General features: G+C 44.5%; 1 protein-coding gene across 5 annotated transcripts in view; it reads left to right on the top strand.

The window, feature by feature from the left end:
- Positions 1–5219: 5219 nt before the first annotated feature.
- The window catches only part of CCDC66 (coiled-coil domain containing 66), a 46275-nt gene continuing 27264 nt past the window's right edge, over positions 5220–24230 (top strand). The window contains exons 1-11 of one of the 5 annotated variants that reach the window (XM_081184040.1): positions 5220–5551; positions 8379–8443; positions 9388–9413; positions 9889–10330; positions 13697–13862; positions 15243–15346; positions 16823–16941; positions 17352–17525; positions 18390–18521; positions 19964–20202; positions 21183–21267. In XM_081184040.1, the coding sequence (XP_081040166.1) occupies positions 5541–5551; positions 8379–8443; positions 9388–9413; positions 9889–10330; positions 13697–13862; positions 15243–15346; positions 16823–16941; positions 17352–17525; positions 18390–18521; positions 19964–20202; positions 21183–21267 (1563 nt within the window). In that variant the 5' untranslated portion in view covers positions 5220–5540. The remainder of the gene's footprint in view (positions 5552–8378; positions 8444–9387; positions 9414–9888; positions 10331–13696; positions 13863–15242; positions 15347–16822; positions 16942–17351; positions 17526–18389; positions 18522–19963; positions 20203–21182; positions 21268–24230) is intronic. The other 4 variants (XM_081184041.1, XM_081184037.1, XM_081184038.1 and 1 more) reach the window with 4 other exon arrangements.

Below are 24230 nucleotides of genomic sequence, written 5' to 3'. Positions count from 1 at the left end.
TCCGCCATGACCACAATATGTGGGTAGGTTTAGCTGAAATGGTAGCCAATGTTTCAAATAGGACCAATTGCCTTGTTTGCTCTCTTGGGCCAGATGATTCAGAGGGAGGTATGCCCTTATTACCGATACCATTAGATGCCATTGGTATGGTAAGCGAAATACCACACCAAACAGAAATACAGAATTTCCCCGGATGGAACTCAACTAAACCATTACGAGTTATACCTGTACAAGGGGAATTCTGTGTACATAAATCATCAGATGCAGCTGATTCTACCATGATAGGCTCTTCTCATTGTCACTATACTTGGGATAATATTAAGAATACCTGGGCACACGATACTACCTATCGAACTCGGAATACCTTGCCCTGTGCACCTCCTTTTATTCATGCATGGAAAGTGGTATGGAACATAACTGTGACAGAAAAAGGCAATCTAACATACTGCACTGTGAACTCTCTACCTCTTTTGATATTTCGCCTTCTGTACTCCACGTACCAAAAACCTCAGACCCGATGGTTGTGGTGGATATGTGGGGAATGGGCATACAAGAAACTCCCCTCCAAATGGAGTGGGTCTTGTTTCCTGGGATGGGTATTACCACCAATGTGGATTATGCCCACTAATTTGGCCAAGCGTACACGAAGAAACGCTGATATTTCTCATATAGCAGGAGGAAGTACCCAAAGTTGGAGCGGTACTGATGATTGGCCACCAGAGCGCATTATAGCCTATTATGATCCTGCCTCCTGGAATCCTGGTGAGCTCATACAAGGGGCACGGGATCCTATTTATAATCTAAACAGAATAATTCGATTGCAAGCAGTAGTGGAACTTGTAACCAATGCAACGGCCCAGAGTTTGAGACTTATTGCACAGCAGTTGGATGAAAGTAGAGCCGCCATTTTGCAGCTGAAAATGGGAATGGATTATGTACTTGCCAAGCAGGGAGGCCTATGTGGAGTCTTGAACTTGACAGGGAATGCCTGTTGCTTTAACATTTCAGATAATGGTGAGGCAATCCGTGTGTTGGCCACAAAGATGGAGAATATAGCACATGTCCCAGTACAAACATGGGAAGGATGGGATATGGGATGGCTCACCAATTGGTTACCTAATGTCACAGGACTCAAAGGGATACTATTGTCTTGCTTGTTTTTCTTGACAGTAGTGGTAATGGTTTTATGTATGGTGCCATGTATCATTTCATGTTTTAGAAGTACAATTAGCAAGATGATTTCAAATGAAACTCTACCTCATATCATGGCCCTATACAGAGCTTTACCTCAGGAATATGATGAAGGTCAAGCTATCAAGGACACTTGGGATGAAGGTCCTTGAGCTTGAAAGGGGGGAATGAGGCATCTGTTCATAGTCTGCATTTTAATCAAGGCTTATATTTTGATCAGACACCTGTATTCTTAAAATGAGCTTAAAATATATTTTAAAATATCTGTATCTCTCATGCCAGGCAGCATCTCTCATGCCAAGCAGTGAGTGCATCGGCAGATGTGCTCATCTTAAAGAGGGCCCCTGGTTTATTGCGGTCATAAAAAGGCTGAGAAGCGAGGTCACTGACCTTACAAATTACAGAATAATCAAGTTGCAAAAACAATTATTATGCCTCCCATTTTAGACTTAAGCCCAAAGGGTAAATTGAAGAAGTTGCTTTTAGAACAGCAGCTGTTTTAGCAGCAAAAGGGGGGCTGTAAACTAAGAGGCTTCTCTCGGAAGTTGCTTTTGGAAACTGTTTTTTTACTAAGTTCCCTTTCTTCTAAATATATATATATTAATGTATTAAATATATAGGCTTAAATGTAATTATGCAAAGGATTTAGAAAGCATGAAATTTAGATGTTAGATTCTTATTTCATAGAGACAGAGTCCTAGAGTTGGAAGAGACCACAGACCCATGCCAAACAGGAAGCACTATCACTCCTGACATCTGGTTGCCGAGCCTCTGTTTAAAATGAAATTAAAAACCATCTGGTTTGTAGGGAATAGGGAAAGAGGGGCCAAAGGTTATCTGGTAATTAAGGTGCCTTGTAGAGGTTAATGGCTACTTGTTTGCCATTTATAAATAGAAGAAAATATAGCTCTCTGTCTCCCATAAAAGGTAATAGGAAATGGGTGTATCTGATATGATTGGTTCTAGCAATCAGCCAATAGGAAATTCAACCAGGCTGATTGGACAGAGGCAGCCAAAGGAGGAGCAAGGGGACTGGGCTGAGGGAATATAAGTGCTGGCCATGAGGGCTGGCAGGCCAGAGCATTGGTAACCATATACCACTGTGTCTCTCATTTATTTGTCTGACAAATAAATTATTATTTTAATTTCTCTATTGCTGCGTTGAATATTTCATTCCAGCTAAGCGTTAACCACAAGCAGGGTGCTACATTATTACCTTAACAAGAGGTTCAGTCAGTTTTAACAGATTCAGATACAGTACATTTCATGAGGATTAAAGCCATCAATGTTTTATGCTGCAGTCCTAAGAACTTTTACTCATCAGTACTTCTTAGAGTTCAATGGGACCTACTCTCTTGTTTGAGTGCTGAGAACTGCAGGCTAATTTTTGCAATGTAACACCTATGGAATTGAGCAACTGTTGGTGGATGGCCTTGCTCCAAGGAGAGAGACTTGGAGTGGCTGACAGCAGAGGTGTGGGGAGGCGAATGTGAGTCAATATGGCTTCTAAAGGACAGGGAGAGTGCTGGGGAGCTATATTTTGGGGTGAGAGCATGAATGCAGCTTGCAAATGTATAAAGTGTGGCTGGTCTTAAGCTGCTCTGGGGGCCTTTGGGCCGTAAAGGGATATAGAAATAAATCAATGAATGAAGAAATGAAATATTTCAGAAATAAAATAAAAGGAAAAATATATTTTTTACACTTGACAATGTACAGAGAAGCAAGCAAACAAAAAGAATGGAAGATGATGATTCTAGGAAAGCAGGACATTACAATAATACATAGACTACTAATTGAAGTATCAGCGGGCATTTGGAAATTGTCACCTCTCTGGTGTATTTCTAATGTACTTGTTCCCAGACTTTTATTGGGATCAGATGGCTTTGGAGACACATCCAACTCTGAGCCTTGCAAGCACCTATTGGAACTCACAGAGGGAGCAGCACACAAGGCTACGAAGCTGCTCTTTGGCTTGCAAACTCATCCCTCAAGGGTCTCATTAACTGTTTTTACTTCAGTCGCCAAGGGACTTGTATCTTTTGTTCTCAGTCATAGCCTTTCTCTCCTTTACTCTTTGGAGCTCATTTGCAGCCTGGATCTAAAGAAAAGTCAATCTGCCTCAAAAATCTGTTTAACCATGTTGGCTGTGAGTCCTGGAAGACCTGCTCCTTGCCTTCCAGGCCTTTCGCCACCTGGTCTGAAAGGGACTGGTGGAGGAAGAGGGGAGCGGGGGGAGCACACTGCCCCCGGCAGCGTGATCCTGGTGGGTTGCCATTGCGGCTGCCCCCCGCCTGCACTGGGCACCATGTCCCCGCAGGCAGCATGCCACGCCCCTGGGACACACGCCATACCCCCGCCAGCTCTCCGCGCCCCCCCCTGGTGCCGGAGCATGAAGCTCCGCCAGTGCTGAAATGGCAGGTCCCTGACTGACTCCAGCTACAAAAGCTGAGGCTGTGACGCCAGAGACCATCTTGTTGTTTTAACTGTGCCTTTTACAAATTGGATTGTTAGGTTTTTCTGTTTTTCTTTGAAGCTGGTTTTAATGTGTGTTTGTTTATATATTGCAAATTGCTTTGAATTGCCTGGGTTTTAAAACAGCAACCAGTAAATTTAAAAATAATAAATAAAACAACGAGCACAGTGAAACAGGAGCTAGCACCTATTTCCTTCTCTTCCATTCTCTGATACAGAAGCATGTAGAGCTACAGGTGACAGTTGATGGTGGGAGAAGCCTGGCTAGAGTATGGTGGGCCTGTATCCTTTCTCTGATGCATCCTGATATAATGCTTGCTAATGGAAGGTAGTGCTGTGGTCTAAACCACTGAGCCTCTTGGGCTTGCCGATCAGAAGGTCGGCAGTTCGAATCCCCGCGACAGGGTGAGCTCCTGTTGCTCAGTCCCAGCTTCTGCCCACCTAGCAGTTCGAAAGCACACCAAAAAGTGCAAGTAGATAAATAGGTACTGGTCCGGCGGGAAGGTAAACAGTGTTTCCATGCACTGCTCTGGTTTCGGTGTTCTGTTGCACCAGACGCTGCTTCGTCATGCTGGCCACATGACCCGGAAAAACAGTCTGTGGACAAACGCTGGCTCCCTTGGCTAGTAAAGCGAGATGAGCGCCGCAACCCCAGAGTCGTCTGCGACTGGACTTAACTGTCAGGGGTCCTTTACCTTTAATGGAAGGAAGCACCTGCCACCAGGCCCTGGTGGTGGTTGAGAAGTAAGATACAATACTGTGATGAAAAAGTAAGCATGGATACTGTTCAAACCTTTGAGGATTTGTATACTTTTGCCAATTTACAGAATCAACTAACCATTTCTATGTATTCTTATTTTTAATAAATTGCTGTTTTGTTTTCTGCATAATTTCCGCATATGCCTTTGCTCAAATTTCCCATAGCCTCTTTCAGCAGTCCCAATTACTTGTTTGTGGGAACTTGGGAGTACACTTGTAGAAAGAGCATTTTGCATCTTTTCTAAACATATTTTATCATAGGTGCTACTTCCACAAAGAATTTTGAATTCCTAGTAGTGATGTAAGTTGTGGGGGGGGGGACTTTTAGGGGTGACAACAGAGATTTGATTTTGCAGATTTATTTTATCAGACAAGCTGTGCTGAACCACTTAACTGTTTAACATGCACACAAGTGCCCAATACAGCCATGACAATCATGATAGTAGTAGTAGTAGTAATTTTTTGTGTCAGGTTAGGCTTCGTTCCTGATTCTATTATTTCAGTCCTCGGCACCACTGGCAACTAAACATTTTCAAGACGTTGCCTAGAACCAGAAGAGACGTGATTTGTCGTGATTTATTTATTTATATGCATCTGAGGGAGAGACTGGTCGCAAGCAACTATCAGGAGAACAGCATGACTCCTCCACAGAGGCGAAATAGTGCCAGGTCACCCTTGGGAGGAACGTTCGGCCCCGCCAGGGAAGGGGGGGGGAGACGCGCGCGCCTCCTAACGGCTTCTTGCTCTCCGCCTCCCGTTGCGCGCGCCACTCGAGAGCGGGAAGGAAAGCGGGCGGGAAGGAGGAATAGGAGGGGAGGGGAAGCCCTCAAGATTCGGCCGGACTCCAACTCCCACAATGCCTCGCAGCCAGGCAGCGCGACCCGCTGAGTGTGAGCACAGCTCATTGGCGAGAAGTCCGCAGCGGCCCTGGCCCTATCAGCTCCCCTCTCATTGTGCGGTAGCAGCAACCGACGTACACACATTAAGCAGGGATCAGCCCAGGCTCAGTGTCCCCGAGGGGCTGCTCTGTGCGCTTCCTCCTCCTCCTCCTGCTGCCCTGCTGCTGCTGAGTCCCTCCTGGGTTTCTGTGCCTGCCGTACAGAGCGGAGGAAAGAGCCATGAATCTGGGGTAAGAAGAGCTCTCTTCTCCCTGCGCTGGTTGGGTGGGTGGGTCGGTGGCTGGCAGGCAGGCAGTCGCGTGTGCCATGTACGTGGCTCCCTCCTTGTGGTCACGACGGAGAGGCTTCCTTTTGAACCTTTCGAGGGGGGGGCACGAGGCACAAGCCCCGGACCCCAGAACCTGAAGCCTCCCACCCATGAAATAACCGACAAGGTTATTGCGCCGCCAGTTACTGTGTGTCACAATCTGTGCACACCTGGACAAAGGATGGGTGCTGTGGGAGCTTCAAGACCTGCTTCGTGTCCGGGTTGCCTTACAACTCCCCCCGGCCCCAGCACACGCGATTCTCTCTCTCTCTCTCTCTCTCTCACACACACACACACACACACACACACACCGGCGCGCATCTTAGAAAGCGTTACCCTCTAAAAACCTTCCAATAAATTTTGGTGACACAGTTTACTAGTGGTACCTCGGGTTACATACGCTTCAGGTTACAGACTCCGCTAACCCAAAAAATTACCTCGGGTTAAGAACTTTGCTTCAGGATGAGAACAGAAATCGGGCTCTGGCAGCGCGGCGACAGCGGGAGGCCCCATTAGCTAAAGTGGTGCTTCAGGTTAAGAACAGTTTCAGGTTAAGAACGGACCTACGGAACGAATTAAGTACTTAACCCGAGGTACCACTGTACTCATTTGCTATAAAAACGAGCTAGGAGGTTTCTGCACATATGTGCACTCCCACAAGATGTAGTGATGGCCATCAGGTCAGGTGGCTTTCAAAGGGGATTAGACAAATTAACGGAGGATAAAGCTGCCAATGGTTTCTAGCCATGATGGCGGTATTTTACCTCCACTGTAGGAGGCAACTCGCCTCTGAATTCCGGTTTTTGTGAATTGCAAGTGGGGATAAATCCTATATCCTTCTAAATGTGTTTGGGGGGGGAGGCGGTTATTGTTTTGTTTTGTTTATTTTTCTGTTTATATTTATTTTTTGTTCTTGTATTTTTATACTGTGAACTGCCCTGAGCTCTTCAGGTGAATGGTGGTATACTACTACTACATCTAATAATAATGTGCTCAGGTTCTGCTTGCAAACTTCCCATGTTTGTCCAAGGTGAAATACATGGGACTTTGATCTGATCCAGCAGGCTTTTTTAATGTTTACACTACCCCCAATCTAACACAGCTAGATTTCCCAGAGGCCATTAAAATAAATCTATTTAGATTTGCCTAATACTCGTGCTGGATTTAGGCTGTTATGTGTAAGGTTGCCAGCTTCGGAACTGGTGAGCAGCAGTGGAGGAAAAGCTTCAGTCATTGATGGCCCAAGCTGTTCCCACCTGTCCCACACCTGACATCACACCTAACATCAGGTGTGGGGCAGGTAATACTACAGCAGCAGGGAACAACCAGGAGCATTAGAGTGTGCTCAAAATAGTTCCTCCTTTTAAATATGGCACCAAATGCAGATCATTGAATAATCAGCTCCACTTGGCGCTCCCAACTGATGCAGGTTCCAAAGTGGAGCAAACAGCAGTTGCAAGTGAGACTTGCATTCATCCCTAAGTTCATATTCAATGCTGACTACAAGCCTGCAGCTGACCAGAGTTACCAAGTGGAGGTCATTGCTGCTGCAAGTGGTGCTTGGATCTTCCTTTGCCAGCACAGTTTGAATCCAAGGAAGAAATAAAAGAATAGGGAGCACACTCCCATTATTTCCTTTGATGTTACGTCATCTGACTTCATGGTGATTTTGGGTGATTTACCGGTTGGTGGCTCTGCCCATCTGTCAAAATGGTCCATGAGGTGGGGGTGGGGAGTTCAGGTTGCAGCCTCTTTTTTCTGTTCTAATCTGGTTTCATGCCTGGTTTAGGGATGGTCACCCTGGTGGATGAGTTATGCTGGGAAATGGATTGGAGCTACAACCAGTGGGTTTCTTTACCACTGAACATGATGTCCTTTATTTCCAGTATTTCTAAGCAGCCTTTCAAGACTAGCACTACCAAGCTGGCTTACATGTAACTTATATACTTTTTCTAATAAAATTTAAAACATAAAAAACATGTTGCAGAATTTAAATACAGTAAGCCTGCAATTTAAGTGGGATTATGTTCCATGGATTGTGCCTAAAGCCAAAATAATGTATAGTCAATACACATTAGGTTCATTGGCAGTTGGGATTCCCAAAGTTTTTCCCCCCTGACACCCACCCCATTTCTGCTCCCTATTTATTTATTTCCACTGCATGCATAAAGTTGAATGTTCACAACTTAAATGTGTGTAACTTGTGGATTTACTGTTTACAATTAAATGTGTGTAAATTGTGGATTTACTGTATACAATTCAGTAAATGCTCACTAAATCCTCTGGAAACACACTTCGGAACAAAACTTTTCAATTAAAAGTGAAGGAAAACAGATGAGCTGTCTCAAAAACATGTGCCAGGAAGGGAATATCATAGAGTCCCCTCTGTAATAGCCCAATTTCTAGTTCTCACCCTCTGACCCAGTTGACTTGGCTGGGCCTAGAATGCATGATGTTACAGTGGCTACAGTAGTCTCAGAAGGTGGTGCTGTGTTGGAGAGGGTGTCCTGTTCTACTCCATGTGCCCACATTTGCTTATAAGTTGCATCAAGTTTCCATCTTCTCCATTTTGCTCTTTAATGGCAGTGTTTCATTTGATGGCAGCGTTTAGTTTATATCTTTACTGTTGTGACAATATTTAAATTGGAAATGGGTGTCATTGGTTCATGATTACTGTTTAAAAATTATGCTCTGTCTTTCCCCATCAAAATTGCAATTATAGACACATTTTACTTTCTTTTATATTACAGGGATGGTTTAAAGCTTGAAACTGAAATACTGGATGGAAAACCTAGACTGATAGTGGCGCCTTGTGGTATGATTACTTTTATGTATAATGGTCAATATTAAGATTTACTATAGTCTTTGTATAGACAAAATGAGTTTCATAACAGACTTTTAAATACATGCGTGAGATGTGTTCTATTCAAACCACAAACTACTGTGGTTTGATTACAGCAGCACATAGGCATTGTGAAGACACTGGCCACAATTCACAGAACACAACAGGTGTAGTTCTCAGGGAGTGACTATAGTTCAGTGATAGAGTATCTGCTTTCCCAGGTTCAATCCCTAGCATTTCCAGTTAAAAGAATTGTACAGCAGGCTTTATGCCTGAAACTGAAGAGCAGTGCCTGTCAAGAGTAGACAACTCTGGCCTAGGTGGACTAACAGCCACACTTGGTATTGTTGGCATCCATTTGTCTCGGGAGACAATGGAGGGATGCACCTTTGGGGGGTGAAGTAAAACCGTTGCAAGATTGCAATGCGTGCTGCAGCTGTAGAGACCAGTATTCACCAGTATTTGGATTTATTTATTTTTTAAAATGTAGGTCGCTTTGTGATTTTAAAAAAAATGAGAGACAGATAACTATAATAAATAATTAATTTGGGTGTACAGGAATTTTACAAAAATGTTAAGACTACAGTCCTTCATACTTACTTGAGAATAAGCTCCTGAGTTAACCAATTCTGGCTTATTTTCTTGGTTTGTTAGCAGGCATTAAGCCAGATTTCTCTGGGTCGGACATGACTGGGACTCTGGTTTAATGTAACTTAATGCTTAAGTTAGTGCACGAAAGGAAGAGGAGGAGGGCACAAATGAACAATGGAGGAGCACTTCATCTAGTGCTTGTTCTCTTTGCATATAAGGAGTTTAGCCACACTGCCACTGATATTTTTTCCAGCTGATATTTCCCCTGTTATAAGCTGACATTGCCCTAGACCTTGTTCTCATTCTTATGTATTTTTCTTTCACAGTGAGTAAATCCAAACCAAGTGTAAAGGTAAGTTTTCTTAAAAGTGTACTTTTTATTTTGCGTAAGCTGATTTTGCATTCCCTATGTGAAGTCAGTCTTCAATGTCATATCACAAACTGCTTTTGAGAGTCCCTTCAGTTGCATGAATTGGATGGCTTTTTGAAAACCCCCAATTTAAAGCCCTCTTGGGCATGCAGAATTACTTGTAAGTTTTGTTGGACTCTGGTCAAATGGCCTTTAAATTAGTTCGCATGCTAGCATTTGTTTCAGTATTGAGATGAGAAAATAATCTGTTTTTCTGCTTGAAATTTCTGCTTGAACCTCTTGTGTTTCTCCAGTACAGCCTCCTTTGAAATAGGCTGTAAATCTAAAATTAATTTTTCAAGAGCGGACCTACTTCCTTGGCTGGAACAACTGAAAACCATTTCATCAGCATGGCTTAGAAAAACAGCTTCAGTTTTTGGAGGGTATTCTAATAAGCTCATTATTGTTGTCTTAACAGATGTGTAATAAAAACAAAACATTTAAACATACATTGAGAACAAAACAGAATGGGCATATTCTGAAATCATTGCACACTTCCTGTGAAAAGAGTGAATGTTTTACGAAACAGAAAGTGGGATCAAGACTGTCCCTGACAAAAGATGGGAAAAATAGTGAAACGTTGATATCTACTAAGGATTCATCCAAAGAACCTTGCAATAAAGACAGCACCTTTATCATTCAAAAAGAGAACACAACTGCAAAGCCAAGTAACACCAGAATTTCAATTAAGAAACCTCCGGAATCAAACAAGAAGCTCAAAAAACATCCTGTTTCCGTTGAGGAGCTAAGGGACAATTTGGTATGTTTAACGCAACAGCAGCTTGAACAGATTTTGATGGCTGTAAAAGAAGCAACTACAGGAACCTCTCAGCTTCAGGATGAAAAGAAGGAGAAAAGAAGTAAGATATTTATTTTCTACACAGAACCAAATTATTTTCTGATTACCGTATTTTTCGCCCCATAAGACGCACTTTTTCCCCTCCAAAAATGAAGGGGAAATCGGGGTGCGTCTTATGGGGCGAATGCCTGCAAGCCTCGCGCGCCCGGCAGGAGGTCCGACCGGGTGCGCGAGGCTTGGGGCGGCAGCCTGTCGCCCGAAGCACGGGGAGCCCTCTGGAGGGCTCCCCCTGCTTCGGGCGAGTGTCTGCAAGCCTCGCGCACCCGGCAGGAGGTCCCACCGGGTGCGCGAGGCTTGGGGCGGCAGCGGACTGCTTGCGCGCACCGAGAAGCTTGGGGCCAGCTGAGCTCAGCCCGCCCCAAGCTTCTCGGTGCGCGCAAGCAGTCCGCTGCCGCCCCAAGCCTCGCGCACCCGGTGGGACCTCCTGCCAGGTGCGCGAGGCTTGGGGCGGCAGCGGACTGCTTGCCGGCACGCAGAAGCTTGGGGCGCGCTGACCTCAGCTTGCCCCAAGCTTCTCGGTGCGCGCAAGCAGTCCGTTGCCGCCCCAAGCCTCCCGCACCCGGCAGGAGGTCCCGCTGGGTGCGCGAGGCTTGGGGCGTGCTGAGCTCAGCCCGCCCCAAGCTTCTCGGTGCGCGCAAGCAGTCCGCTGCCGCCCCAAGCCTTGCGCACCCGGCGGGACCTCCTGCCGGGTGCGGGAGGCTTGGGGTGGCAGCGGACTGCTTGCCGGCATGCAGAAGCTTGGGGCGTGCTGAGCTCAGCACGCCCCAAGCTTCTAGGTGCGCGCAAGCAGTCCGCTGCCGCCCCAAGCCTTGCGCACCCAGCGTGACCTCCTGCCGGGTGCGGGAGGCTTGGGGCGGCAGCGGACTGCTTGCCGGCATGCAGAAGCTTGGGGCGTGCTGAGCTCAGCACGCCCCAAGCTTCTAGGTGCGCGCAAGCAGTCCGCTGCCGCCCCAAGCCTTGCGCACCCGGCGGGACCTCCTGCCGGGTGCGGGAGGCTTGGGGCGGCAGCGGACTGCTTGCCGGCATGCAGAAGCTTGGGGCGTGCTGAGCTCAGCACGCCCCAAGCTTCTAGGTGCGCGCAAGCAGTCCGCTGCCGCCCCAAGCCTTGCGCACCCAGCGGGACCTCCTGCCGGGTGCGGGAGGCTTGGGGCGGCAGCGGACTGCTTGCCGGCACGCAGAAGCTTGGGGCGCGCTGACCTCAGCTTGCCCCAAGCTTCTGGATTAGCGCAGCGCACCTGGGGGGGAAATAAATTTTTTTTCCTTTATTTCCCCCCCTAAAATCTAGGTGCGTCTTATGGGCCGGTGCGTCTTATGGGGCGAAAAATACGGTACTTTAAAATAAGTCTGATGCTTGGACAGTAATGAGATGCTTACATCAAAATAAAATGATCAAATAAGCCACTGTTGGATCAAAAACTAGAAACTTATTTTTTTGTTGAATGGCTTTTCAGTGGTTCTCATAGCCATATTATTTATTTAGTGAAATATATGGTCCATTGTTTGGGCTTAGAAAAGAAGTCATGTTTCATTTAAATTTAGATCTTAATGCAGTTTGATTCTTGTTGTGATGTCCTCATAAAGGTCTGATATGGAATACTGTATTATCTAATTTGTACTGTACTTATTCACAGTATAGTAGACTGGTTTTCAGAAGTTATTTGCATTTATCTGAATTCATTTTGGTGTAAACTTTTAAAAATATTGCTCTTATTTCTGTGAATCTCTAAATGCTATAAAATAGGTCTTTCCCAACCAAGTTAAATCATGTAAGTTCTTAGTACCAACTGATATACCTTGTGCTTCCTACCTTACCAGATTCTGACTGACATCAAACTTTGCTAGGTTGGAGAAAGGTCTGAAAATGCATTCTTACAATACAGTGGTGCCTCGCAAGACGAAATTAATTCGTTCCGCAAGTTTTTTCTTCTTGCGAGTTTTTCGTCTTGCGATGCACGGTTTCCCATAGGAATGCATTGAAAATCAATTAATGCGTTCCTATGGAAACCGCCTTCAGACCAGGTCCGGGGACAGTCTGTCCCCCGACCTCTTCTGAAGGCTGGGGGGGGGGACAAGGGCTTTTCTTCCCACCCCCAGCATTTTGAAAAACCCCGGGACAGTGGAGGACTTCTCCGCTGTCCGGGGCGATGTAAAAGCCCCTGGGAAGGCAGGCAGGGGGGACAAAGACTTTTGCCCCCCGCCCGCCTTCAGAAGAGGTCCTGGACCTCTTCTGAAGGCGGGCGGGGGGCGAAAGTCTTTGCCCCCCCCCGCCTGCCTTCAAAAGCCGTCCGGGACAGCGGAGAAACGCGCTGCCTTTCTCCGCTCTCCCGGGAAGGCAGGCAGGGGGGAGCAAAGACTTTCACCCCCCGCCCGCCTTCAGAAGAGGTCCTGGACCTCTTCTGAAGGCGGGCGGGGGGCGAAAGACTTTGCTCCCCCCCGCCTGCCTTCAAAAGCCGTCCGCGATAGCGGGAAGCGCTTCCCTGCTATCCCGGACTGCTTTTAAAATGCTGGCGGTGGGGAGCAAAGCCTTTCGGCCCCCGCCGGCCTTCCTGGACCTCTTCTGAAGGCCGGAGGGGGGGGAAAGGCTTTGCTCCCCACCACCAGCATTTAAAAGAGGTCCCCGGAGATTTCCCTATGGGCTTTCTTCTTGCGAAGCAAGCCCATAGGGAAATTTGTCTTGCGAAGCGCCTCCAAAACAGAAAACCCTTTCGTCTTGCGGGTTTTCCGTCTTGCGAGGCATTCGTCTTGCGAGGTACCACTGTACAGTCAAATTACTGTCTAATCAGCTGTATGTCCCATGTCTTAAGTGGGACTTATTCCCAAATAAGTGGCTCTAGGTTTGCAACTAGCCACTCATAGGGCTTAATGGTACTTTACACTTGTGATGAAAATAGTATCTAGTTTATATTTGTGCCTGCTTTCAACTTCAGAGCTGGTCCATATTTTGCAGGCTTTCCTGCAATAATCTACATCATCATAAAATGGGGAGGATTAGGTCCCTGCTTCTGTTTTTATGTGCCCTTCACAATAAATGGCAATGTAATGTACTTGAATTTTTCCATTTAAATTCAGAGTTTAAAAAGTAACTGTGAGTTGGTTCACAGGCATAAGTATGCTGAATATTCCAAAAACACATTAATGCACCAGTGTTTCATTTACAAGTAAATATGGTTAGAAGTCTTGGCATCACAGTTTCATCAGAAAAGGGATTTAGGGATATCTCCCTTAAGTAAAAACAGCAACATTGGATGTAACCCTAAATGTAATTTAGCTGACTTTGAATGGTTTCTGAAAGGGTTGAACATAGGCTAGGAAATAAGGACAAAATCTACCGCAGCATTAATTTTCAATGGTACTTTTTCTTTTCCAGTAACAAGCAGTGCAGATAGCAACATTCCTGCTGATCAGCCCACAGAAGAGAACATCATGGGATTACTCCAAAAGGCTGGTGAAGTTCCATCTGTTCCAAGTGAACATAGTTTCATTTCAAACAAAAACCAAGGAATATCCAAGCAGGCTGAACAGAAAGCTATCGCGTATGTAGGTCTTTTAAACTCAAATTCAGATTATTTGAATTTTTTAAATAATATGAATGCTTTGAAAAAGACTGCTTCGTGATATACAGTGGATAGACCCTTTTACACAGCATAATACCATATTGGCCCGAATATAAGATACACTTTCCCCCCAAATTCTGCCCATGAAAAGTTTAAGTGCGGCTTATATTCACAGCTTTATGGTATGCAGACAGGAGTGCGAGGCCAACAGTGCCAGGAGCGCGCGTAGTCCCCCATTCTCTCCCCCAAGGCCAGGAAGGGAGAGAAAGAGGAAGGGGAAAGGCCACCGGCAACGTAGCCCGGCTCCCCCCCTGCCCGGTATGCAGCCAGGAGCAGCGAGGAATGGAGCGGCTTATATTTGGGTATTTTTTCTTCTTTTCATTTCCCCCCTCCAATTTTAAAAGTGCAGCTTATATTCAGGCCAGTACGGTATATAGTGCCCAGCCCTATAGAATTATATAGGAATACTTGCATGAAAACCTATGGGGCTTTGTCATCTGACTTGTGCTAAAAGAAGCCAGTGCAAGGATGCCCACTAGTGCAATGGGAGTTTCTCCCATTTCCTCCCCAAATCTACTGAGGAAGGTTGGGCAAACACCCTAAACGGCATGCAGGGAGAGGAGAGGGGAGAGCATTCTGTCGGGCAAGCAGAAATGCTCGCACTGATAAAATGATCTCCTTAGCGCTACGTTGAACACAAGCCTATATCTCAAAATATACATACTGGTCACTTGAACACTACATATGATCAGATGCTCTTGGATGCAGTTATTGAGGATATTATGCAAATGAACATAGACACTAGTTTCATTTGGTCCTTTATTTTTTAGTCAAATATTTACAGTGCGATGCCAATCATTTGTACATGGACATAAGTCCTGTTGGATTCAGTAGGGCTTCTTCAGAGTTAGTGGGGTTAGGAATGCACCTTAGTCTGTTTCTTTAGTGGGGAGTTACTAGGCAAGTAGCTAGTCAAAAGATACTGTATTTGATATACCCTGTACCAAGTTGGAAGTGCTGTAAGGATTATATCAACATGAGCCTGCCTGGAGTCTCCCATCTCTGATTCTATCATTCTCAAATAGTTGGATTCAGACTTCACCTTCCAGAAGGGCTTTTCATGCAGTGGAGAGATTATACAGGGGGAATTAACTTTAACCATTTCCCTTCTCCTCAACATCCTGGAACAGGGTGGGAGATGGTGCTAAGTACTGCTAAGCAGGCTGAGGCTGGTGGGAAGAATCAGTTAAAGTAACCTCATCCTCACTTCCAGCTGGAGAGCAAAATCTAGAGTCAACCCAATATGATTAGCAGTTACTTTAATAACTGAGCTTTAAAACCTCTTTTGATTTTCTTCAGCAGGAATTCGTGGAAACCAGCTGATATATTTAGTGCTTTGGGAGAAAGAGAAAGGGACAAAACCTTATTAGATGCGAAGAAGTCTCAGTGGAAGAAGGAACTAGGTACAGTGTAATTAACTGCATTTCTATAGTGTGCAATTAATTGTTAAACAGCCACCTCGTTTTACAAATAGATATTGTTGCTGTAGTTAACTGTATACAAGGGGGTGGAATATGATCAATCTGCAAGCCAAGCTTTATAGGATAGTGGTGTTTTTTGTGGTGCTACTAATGCGATATTTAAAGTAAAGGAGCTTGACGTTTAAACATTTTCATTTCTCCCCACTTAGTTGTATGTGTCAAGCAAATAAAAATAACTGTTACCTAAAATATATGCAATTTTTATAAGCCTTCAAACTAATGTAACTACAAGACTGAACCACAGTGACTGTTTAGCTTTCCACTTAGGGCCATATTGGATGTGATGCCATTCAGTCAGTTAGTGTGAATGGTTTATTTAGAAGTAAATTGCAAGTTCCAAAGGCAATTTTAGTAAAGGTAAAGGTACCCCTGACCACTAGGTCCAGTCGCGGATGACCCTGGGATTGCGGCGCTCATCTTGCTCTATAGGCTGAGGTAGCCGGTGTTTGTCCGCAGACAGCTTCCGGGTCATGTGGCCAGCATGACTAAGCTGCTTCTGGCAAACCAGAGCAGCGCATGAAAACGCTGTTTACCTTCCCACCGGAGCGGTACCTATTTATCTACTTGCACTTTGACATGCTTTCGAACTGCTAGGTGGGCAGGAGCTGAGACCGAGCAATGGGAGCTCACCCCGTCGCAGGGATTCGAATCGCCAACCTTCCAATCAGCAAGCCCTAGGCTCTGTGGTTTAGACCACAGCGCCACCTGCATCCCCATAAGGCAATTTTACACAGTGCAAATGGAAGGTGTGGAAGGACCAAACTGGAATGGGGCTTCAGTAGGCTTCCAATGGTTAAAGCCTGTATAAATATGGATTGGGGCCCCAGCATGCAGTTCACTTGTCAAACTGAGTAAATGATTGCTTCTCTGGTTATGGGTAGATTCTTCATTGTTCTCCATATGTAAGATGAAGATAAAAAATATTGACCTCTGCAGAGTGGTTCTAAGTATTAACAAGGGGGGGGGGGAATGAAATACATATTGGTGCATTTTCCAGGCAGTAATTCTTACTGATTTCTTCTAAGATACGTGTTCTTTGAATCACAGCCTAAAAGTGCTATATAAATTGTACTGCTCTGAAATTTAGAAGACAGGGCATTTTTATCTCCTTCTAAACAAAGCATTCTTGGGAGTGGGTGGCATTAAAACATTAAAATATAAATCAGTGATTTTTAGAACTCACTTAATTCTAAGCTTTTTGGGAGGGGGGGCAAACATTTTTTACTTCAGTTTTTATTTACTGCATTCTCTGCCATCATTTCCCACTGGTGAGAGTTTCTGAACTTAGGACTGATTCTGGCCCAGGCTTATTCCTGGCAGATCCACTGTCACAGTGGATATTGTGACATCCAGAATGAGCCAATGAGACACTACACTGATGATTTCTCTCATTTAAAGATGAACAGATAGCTTTCAAGAAGAAACTGAAAGAAACTTTGGAAACAGAGTCCAAATATCACCTGAGGCAGAAAATGGATACAGTAAGTTGTTGCTTCGACAAGGGGCAAATGACTCAGGTAGAAATAAACAAACCATTTTGTTCAATGCAATAAATGTTGCTTATATTTTTGCCAATATTGTAATTCCATCCTGTGCTGTTATCTAAAATATATGCCTGCCTTTTTGTGTTTAGTTGTACACACTGATACATCTTTAGAGAATAGGCAAATAATTTGGAGGTTCCATGTCCTACTGCAAATATCTTTGCAGGCCCATCTTAAATAAATTTCTTTCCCTTTATGAAGTTCTCTCGCAAAGGCATTTAGAATTAATTGTAATTCCTAATGCATAGTGGTGGTGATGGGTGTGTGCGTATTTTTTAACTGGACAAAATTGAATAATATATAATTGCATGAAACATGTTTACATTTTAACACCAATGGAAAAAAGCAGTTCATTTGAAGTCACCAAGATACTTTGTTTGTAGATGGCATTTTCAGATGACTTCAGTGCTGCAATGGAAGATAACCACATTTGTAGAACTTTGACCACTGAGGCTAGTGAAACTTCACCCAGTGTTTCAAGTGGCCAAACTGGACAGTTTTCTAGTTTCAGTTCTCCTGATTTACCAGCCGCTATTCGAACAGCATTTGTGTTAGGGGTAAGAATTTTTTTGCATGCAGTGTTTCACATTTTTAAACCTTGAATTTTGGACAGTGCATTTCTCTGCTTTTGGAATGTGGCTTTCATGAGCTTGGCTGAGTAGACATCATTCAGAGGACACTGGTAGAATTATTTAACCTTCTTAGGATTGGAAGTAGAATCCAACATGTCAGATCAGACTTGAGGGGTTGCCTGCCGTCCTTTTGTCATAGGCTATTCTCAATTGGGAAATGTTATCTCTCTAGTGTGGTAGAATGTTAGATGTGTGGAGGCTGAAATTGACTTCATTTTAATAACTATCAAGACAGTACTAATATTATTTTACTCAAAGGTATATTTAAGAAAGATGTCATTTATTCTAGTTACATAAAAGGACATGAAATGCTATGCTGGGATCCAGTCTATAAAACCAGCTTGCCTTAACTTTTATAAGGAAATTGTCATGGGACAACTGTGTTCCCTTTACTTTGTCTGCGTTTCCAAAAAAGAAGATAACACACTCACCAAATACTACTTTTAAAATTTATTGTGAGCCAGGAAATTGCTCATGGATTTTAGCTGTTAAGAAGACAGAATCACATGTGATGTGCATCCAGTAACTACAGCCCATAGAAATCTGGTCTCCCTCTAGTGTTGGGGTCCCCATATGCACTATAAATAGCACCAATAGCAGAACTTATACAGCTGTTAAAAACTGCATGGCAATGATGTGATCAAGACCCAGTTTTAAAATAGTTGCTCTGATTATTCAAACACATGCATGTACAGAGTGTCCCACTTTTATAGTGTAAAGCCCAAATACTAATCAAATGGATTAATCTGAGAGTAAATGGAAGTAAAAGATGTTGCCTTTTTCTTTTAGGAAGCAACACCAGTAGAGCATCCTTTTAGTGCTGTAAAACGTGAGCAGCAGAAGAAGTGGCTTGAAGAACTTGATAAACAAAAAGAAGCTGACAGACTACGAAAACTTGAAGAAAAGTGTAATTTATCCAAGGTAGCTGTGGTCTATGAAGGGTAATAATTTGAAATGAGAAATGGTTTATGTTGTCCATGTCTTTCACTCTGGCCCAGTTAATAAAATTACCCAGAGAACGGAGAATTCCATGAGTGAGGCCATCAAGTATATAATAAGATGTGTAAAGCCCTTGTGCTACATGATATCAGAGCTGGGAGAGCAAGGGAAGGAGTAGCATGTACCCATTTCTTTAATATCTCTGCTATTTATTTATTTATTTAGTTAGTCACTTGTATCTAGCGCCCTCAGCAAGGAGCTGGAGAAATATGCTGTTGGATGATTGTGTATGCCAGGCATAGGCAAACTCCGGCCCTCCAGATGTTTGGGACTACAATTCCCATCATCCCTGACCACTGGTACTGTTAGCTAGGGATGATGGGAATTGTAGTCCCAAACATCTGCCCATGCCTGGTGTGTGCTGTGAGTGCAAAACTATGCACATTTAAAAGTCCTACAGAAAGGGACCTAGTGCCAAGTAACTTGCAGCCCAATGCTCAGCAAGTTTTTAGAAATGTTTTTAGAAATTACAATGGGAGAGCACAAGGGCAATGCTAAATAGTGTTGAGTATTCATAACCCTATTAGTCTCTGTGGGATTTGCTTCGAAGCATTCAGTAGTTTACTGTTGAGGGCATAAACCTAATCCTAGCTCTGCTGGGAGGAGTGAGTTAGGATATGACAGATTAGTGGTTTAGCCGGCTGGTTCCTGCTCACCTGAGCTACGCTGCTGTAAGTTCCCTGTCCTGGCTCAGAAGGGACCCAACCAGCTAATCTGAGCCTGGTGGAATTTAAGATGGTGTAAGACCTGAAAAATGGGCATTCTGGGGGAGGAGCAGGAAGGAGGACTCACACTGGAGTTGAGCACCAGCTCGGTCAGGTGACCTGGCAACCTGGAAGAACATATACAGTGGTACCTCAGGTTACATATGCTTCAGGTTACATACGCTTCAGGTTACAGACTCCGCTAACCCAGAAATAGTGCTTCAGGTTAAGAACTTTGCTTCAGGATGAGAACAGAAATCGTGCTCTGGCGGCGCGGCAGCAGCAGGAGGCCCCATTAGCTAAAATGGTTCTTCAGGTTAAGAACAGTTTCAGGTTAAGTACGGACCTCCAGAACGAATTAAGTACTCAACCTGAGGTACCACTGTACTGGCAAAATGAGTGATGTAAGTCAAACTCTGTTTTAAAAGGTTTGTTTTCCCTCTGAGATGTGGTCAGTTCAGATGTGAGTACTTCACACTGTCTTAACTTAAGCAGGTTTCCCAAATTTTAGATAGTTCCTTTAAAATAGTAACAATAATAATTCAACACGCATACTTTTACAGAATGTAATTCATACTGTTTGCTGCTTTGAGGGCCTTCTGGCAGAAAACTTGAGATGTGCATAAAAATGATATATATATTTCCTTCAATTTTCTTTAGGGTGAAGAGCATGACAAGTGGACAATGCATTTTGATTCTTTCAGGAATCATGCTAATTCATTTTCACAATACCCTTTAAATACAACGTATAAAAAGCAGCCTGAAATTTTTCAACTTTTACCTGAACCCCAGCACCAGACTGCTTTTACACCTACAACTTCATGCCATCTCACGCCTTCAGAAGTGGAGATTTCAGGAAAGGCAATTGGAAACATTTCAGAGCCAAATCAGAAAGCCAGGTGAATGCCCCCCTTGCGTTTCCCAAATTGATGCCAACATTTAATTAGTATAATAAATTATAATGCTGTTTGCTCTTTGGAAATCGTTCAGTACATTTGTTTTGGTTTTAGTTAGCATTCTCTATTTATGTGCTAAACTCTAGAATAATTTTCTTCAGAGGAGTTTTATTTCATTAAAAGTCAGTAAATAAAAATTTACATTAAATATTGTCACTGTAATAACAGGTGTGCAGAAATGTTCTGGGTGGGTTTTTACACTGTACAATGTGTTGATATTGTTATAGGCCAGAGTTTGTGGGTGTAAGTTACCTACAATTCTTGGATTTATTATAAATTAGAATTAATCTAGGTTTGACTAAACCTTGCCAGACACGGAGACCCCTAGATTCAGCTTATGCTAATGATCCAGGCCATCTTGGCAGAGCTAGCTGAGTGTGGGTCATTGGAGGCACAGGGACCAATGACGGCCAGTCTTTAGCCCATTAACTCTCTGGGCAGGACAGAAAATGGGAAAAGCCCTCCCTGAGGTGAAAAATAGTAAGCAGAGACAAAAGACAAGTGTTTCAGGATACAGGGGCAGAATTGCAGTGGGCGATGAAGTAAGCAAAGAGGGAAAAGGGTTAGTTTTGCAAGCTGAAGAGGGAGCACATAGCATGAGGTGAGCAATCTGTTTTATGCTGCAGAGAGGGGCAAACACAATGTGTGTGGTCCCTTGGAATCAGAGACTGCAGTAATAGAAGGAACAGGGCCCTCTTGGGCTGTGAATGCTCTGCACTCTCTTCATCCAGGCTCACGTTGTATATATGTCCAAATGAACCAAATATCATAAAGACACCACAGTCTCTACTGTGCCTCATTGTCCAAAAGGAAGCACAGACTCTGGGTAAGAGCCTGCACTGCTGTGAAGACTGGGGTGTTGTGTAGCAATGTATTTACTTAAATTACGATGTTTGTGTCTCTAAATGCTTTTCTGTTGACAGTTTCCTTCGCTCAATGACTGCCCTCCTGGATCCTGCTCAAATTGAGGAGAGAGGAAGGAGACGGCAAAAACAATTAGAACATCAGGTAGATCACTAACTTCTAATATAGGGTTTTGTGTGTGTTTAATTTCCTGTTTTTTCTATTAAGTGGAAGAAAACATTAAAACTTGACCAAAAACATAAACTGAACAAGCAGTGAGAGGAAGTGTAATGATGTAGTTGGGCTTGATTGTAGTTAGAACCATGACAGACAGCTTCTTTTCTTTTATCTGATTAAACAAATCTGGTGGTGATTTTAGTATTATGGCTGTTGAGTTTATTTTTAGAAAGAAAAGCTTGAGGTGTCTATCATTAAAAAACCTTCTTAAACAATCAACTGACAAAACATTAAAAATAATTAAAAACACTTTAACATATTAAAGAAAAGAACAGCAAAGGAAATTAAACTAGTTGAATGGAATTTTCATTTTTCTTAGAGGAAATCACTTTCAATATTTGAAACATTGTTTTATTTATTTCTTTATAGCATTTCTATCCTACCATTCATCCCAAGGTGCAGAACAAGTTACAACATAGTATAAAATATACAATAATATTGAAATATATAATTTATTAAGTTTGAAAATTCATCCATTTCAAAATGCCTCTCATATATGAAAATAAGACACGGATATATTTTTCCTGTGTTACCCTTAAGCCTTCTATTTAGCCACATGTCAAAACACTACAATATAGGTTCAAAAATGTTTCTCTGATTTTTGGAGCTGAAAAAGTTTTAAAAGCCCCTAGTCCTAGATAAACATAGTACTTTTAGTCATAATCCAGATGTAGGAATTTTAAAAAAAACTTATGGGAATGATACTGTGATGGGATGATTAGCTGCTTGTGCGTAAAATCGTGGTCCCTCAGAGTTTGTGCAACTCCACAAACCTCTGTGTGTGACAGAGCTCCTCAGACATGTCTGCCCTAGTCACTTGCAGATTCCGACAGTGGTTGCTTTCGGAAGCGCTTCCAGCATAGAAGCTCCTTAACGGAAACACGTCTTCTGGACTCACGACGTGACAGCTTCCGGCGAGGAATGGGTCTCCCTATGGGAGCTTCTGACACCTCCCCGCTGTTCTCGCTGGACGTGTCCCTGAGCCCTCCCTCTTCCCTGCTAGTTCCTGCCTTAGCTGCTGCGTCTCTCTCCGCATTCATGAGACCTTCCTCCAGAGACCCATCTCTCCCCCTGCTGGTCCCTGCTTTCGCTGCTGATTCCCTCTCAGCCTCCGTGAGCCCTCTCCCCACCTGTTCCTCCGATGGCAGTTCCCTGACATCCACCTCCCCTCCAGGACCCCCTTCACCCCCGCCCATTCCCTCTCCTCTGGGCGGTGAGGAGGTAAAACCCCGAAAAGAATCCTCTTCATCTTCAGACGTCTCGAACATTTCCCTCCATCGGTCTCCGTTCCGGCTCACTGAATCCTCCTCCTCCTCGGAATCAGTGAACCCCTCCAACTCTTCTTCTTCGTCGGTGGTGGCAAAGTATTCCCTCCGAAACCTCGCCACTGGCTGAGGTTTACGTGGGAACCTCTGATGAAACGTTTCTATTAAAACCTCGTCATTGACATCCTCTGCCATGACCCAGGTGTTTTCCGACTCCGGTTCCCCTTCCCACGTTACCAAATACTCTACTTGGTCTCCCTTCCACCTGGAGTCGAGAATCTCTGCTACATGGTAGCTGTGTTCCTTCTCCTCCATTGCTGGTCCCCGAGTGACCCTCCCTTCTCTGTCCCCTTTATACGGTGACAGCAACGACCTGTGGAAAACTGGATGCAGCTTCATGTGGTTCGGTAACCGGAGTCTGAAAGCCACTGGGTTGACCTGTTGCGTGACTTCAAATGGGCCCAGTCTTTTGGGTCTTAACTTCTTACAACCCCCTTTGAATGGTAACCCTTGGGTTGACAGCCACACCTGGTCCCCCACCCTAATGGTTTCACCTTCTCTTCTGTTTTTGTCTGCCTGCCTCTTATATTCCTCCTTGGCCCTGTCTAAGTTAAGTTGGAGCTGGCGATGGATCGCTTCCATTTCTTCTACGAACTGTTCGGCAGCTGGAACGCTCCAGTTCTCCCCTTCCCCCCCTGGGAAAGCTCGGGGATGGCACCCGTAATTAGCCAAAAAGGGGCTCATCCCCGTGGACACGTTCTCCGCATTGTTGTAGGCAAATTCTGCCAACGCCAGCTTCTCCACCCAATCATTCTCTCTGTCATTCACATAACACCTCAAATATTGCTGGAGGATGCCATTGGCTCTTTCCGCCTGCCCGTTGGTTTCAGGATGCCGGGCAGTCGAAAAATTGACCTCTACATGCAGTAAGCTCATGAGCTTCCTCCAGAACCTGGAAGTAAATTGTTTCCCTCGGTCTGAAATCACCCTCAAGGGGGCGCCATGCAACCTAAACACATTTTCTACAAACAATTTAGCGGTTTCTTCTGCCGTGACAGCATGTGAGCAGGCTATAAAGTGGGCCATTTTGGTTAACAGGTCTACCACAACCATGATGGCTGTTTTCCCTCTGGACCTTGGCAGATCAGTCATGAAATCTATTGCCACTGTTTCCCATGGTCTTTCAGGTGTGGGTAGTGGTTCTAATAACCCTGCCGGTGCCCGCCTCTCCCCCTTGGCTCGCTGGCATTGGTCACACCCTCTCACATACTCCCGCACATCTTCCCTGACCTTGGGCCACCAAAATTCCCTGGTAACCAGCCACATGGTTTTATGTTGCCCAAAATGCCCTGCTGTGGGGCTATCGTGCAGTTGCTTGAGTACCTTCTCCCTCAAATCACCTTCAGGTATATATAACGCTCCCTTGTAATACAACGCCCCGTTTCTCTCCTCAAAACCCCCGGGTTTGTCTCCCTCCCTCCTGAGACCCCTGAGTTTGTCCTGGGCGTATTCATCATGCACCGTACCCTCTACCAGTTCCCTTTGCCCCACCAGTGCCGCCCCACACACCCAGCGGTCCTCTGGAATGACATGTGTTTCTTCGGGTGCTCCCTCCCCCTCCAAATA

This window comes from Podarcis bocagei (genome assembly GCF_964188305.1).
Source record: "Podarcis bocagei genome assembly, chromosome: 2".
NCBI lineage: Eukaryota > Metazoa > Chordata > Lepidosauria > Squamata > Lacertidae > Podarcis > Podarcis bocagei.
This window is presented reverse-complemented; position numbering and strand designations above follow the sequence as displayed.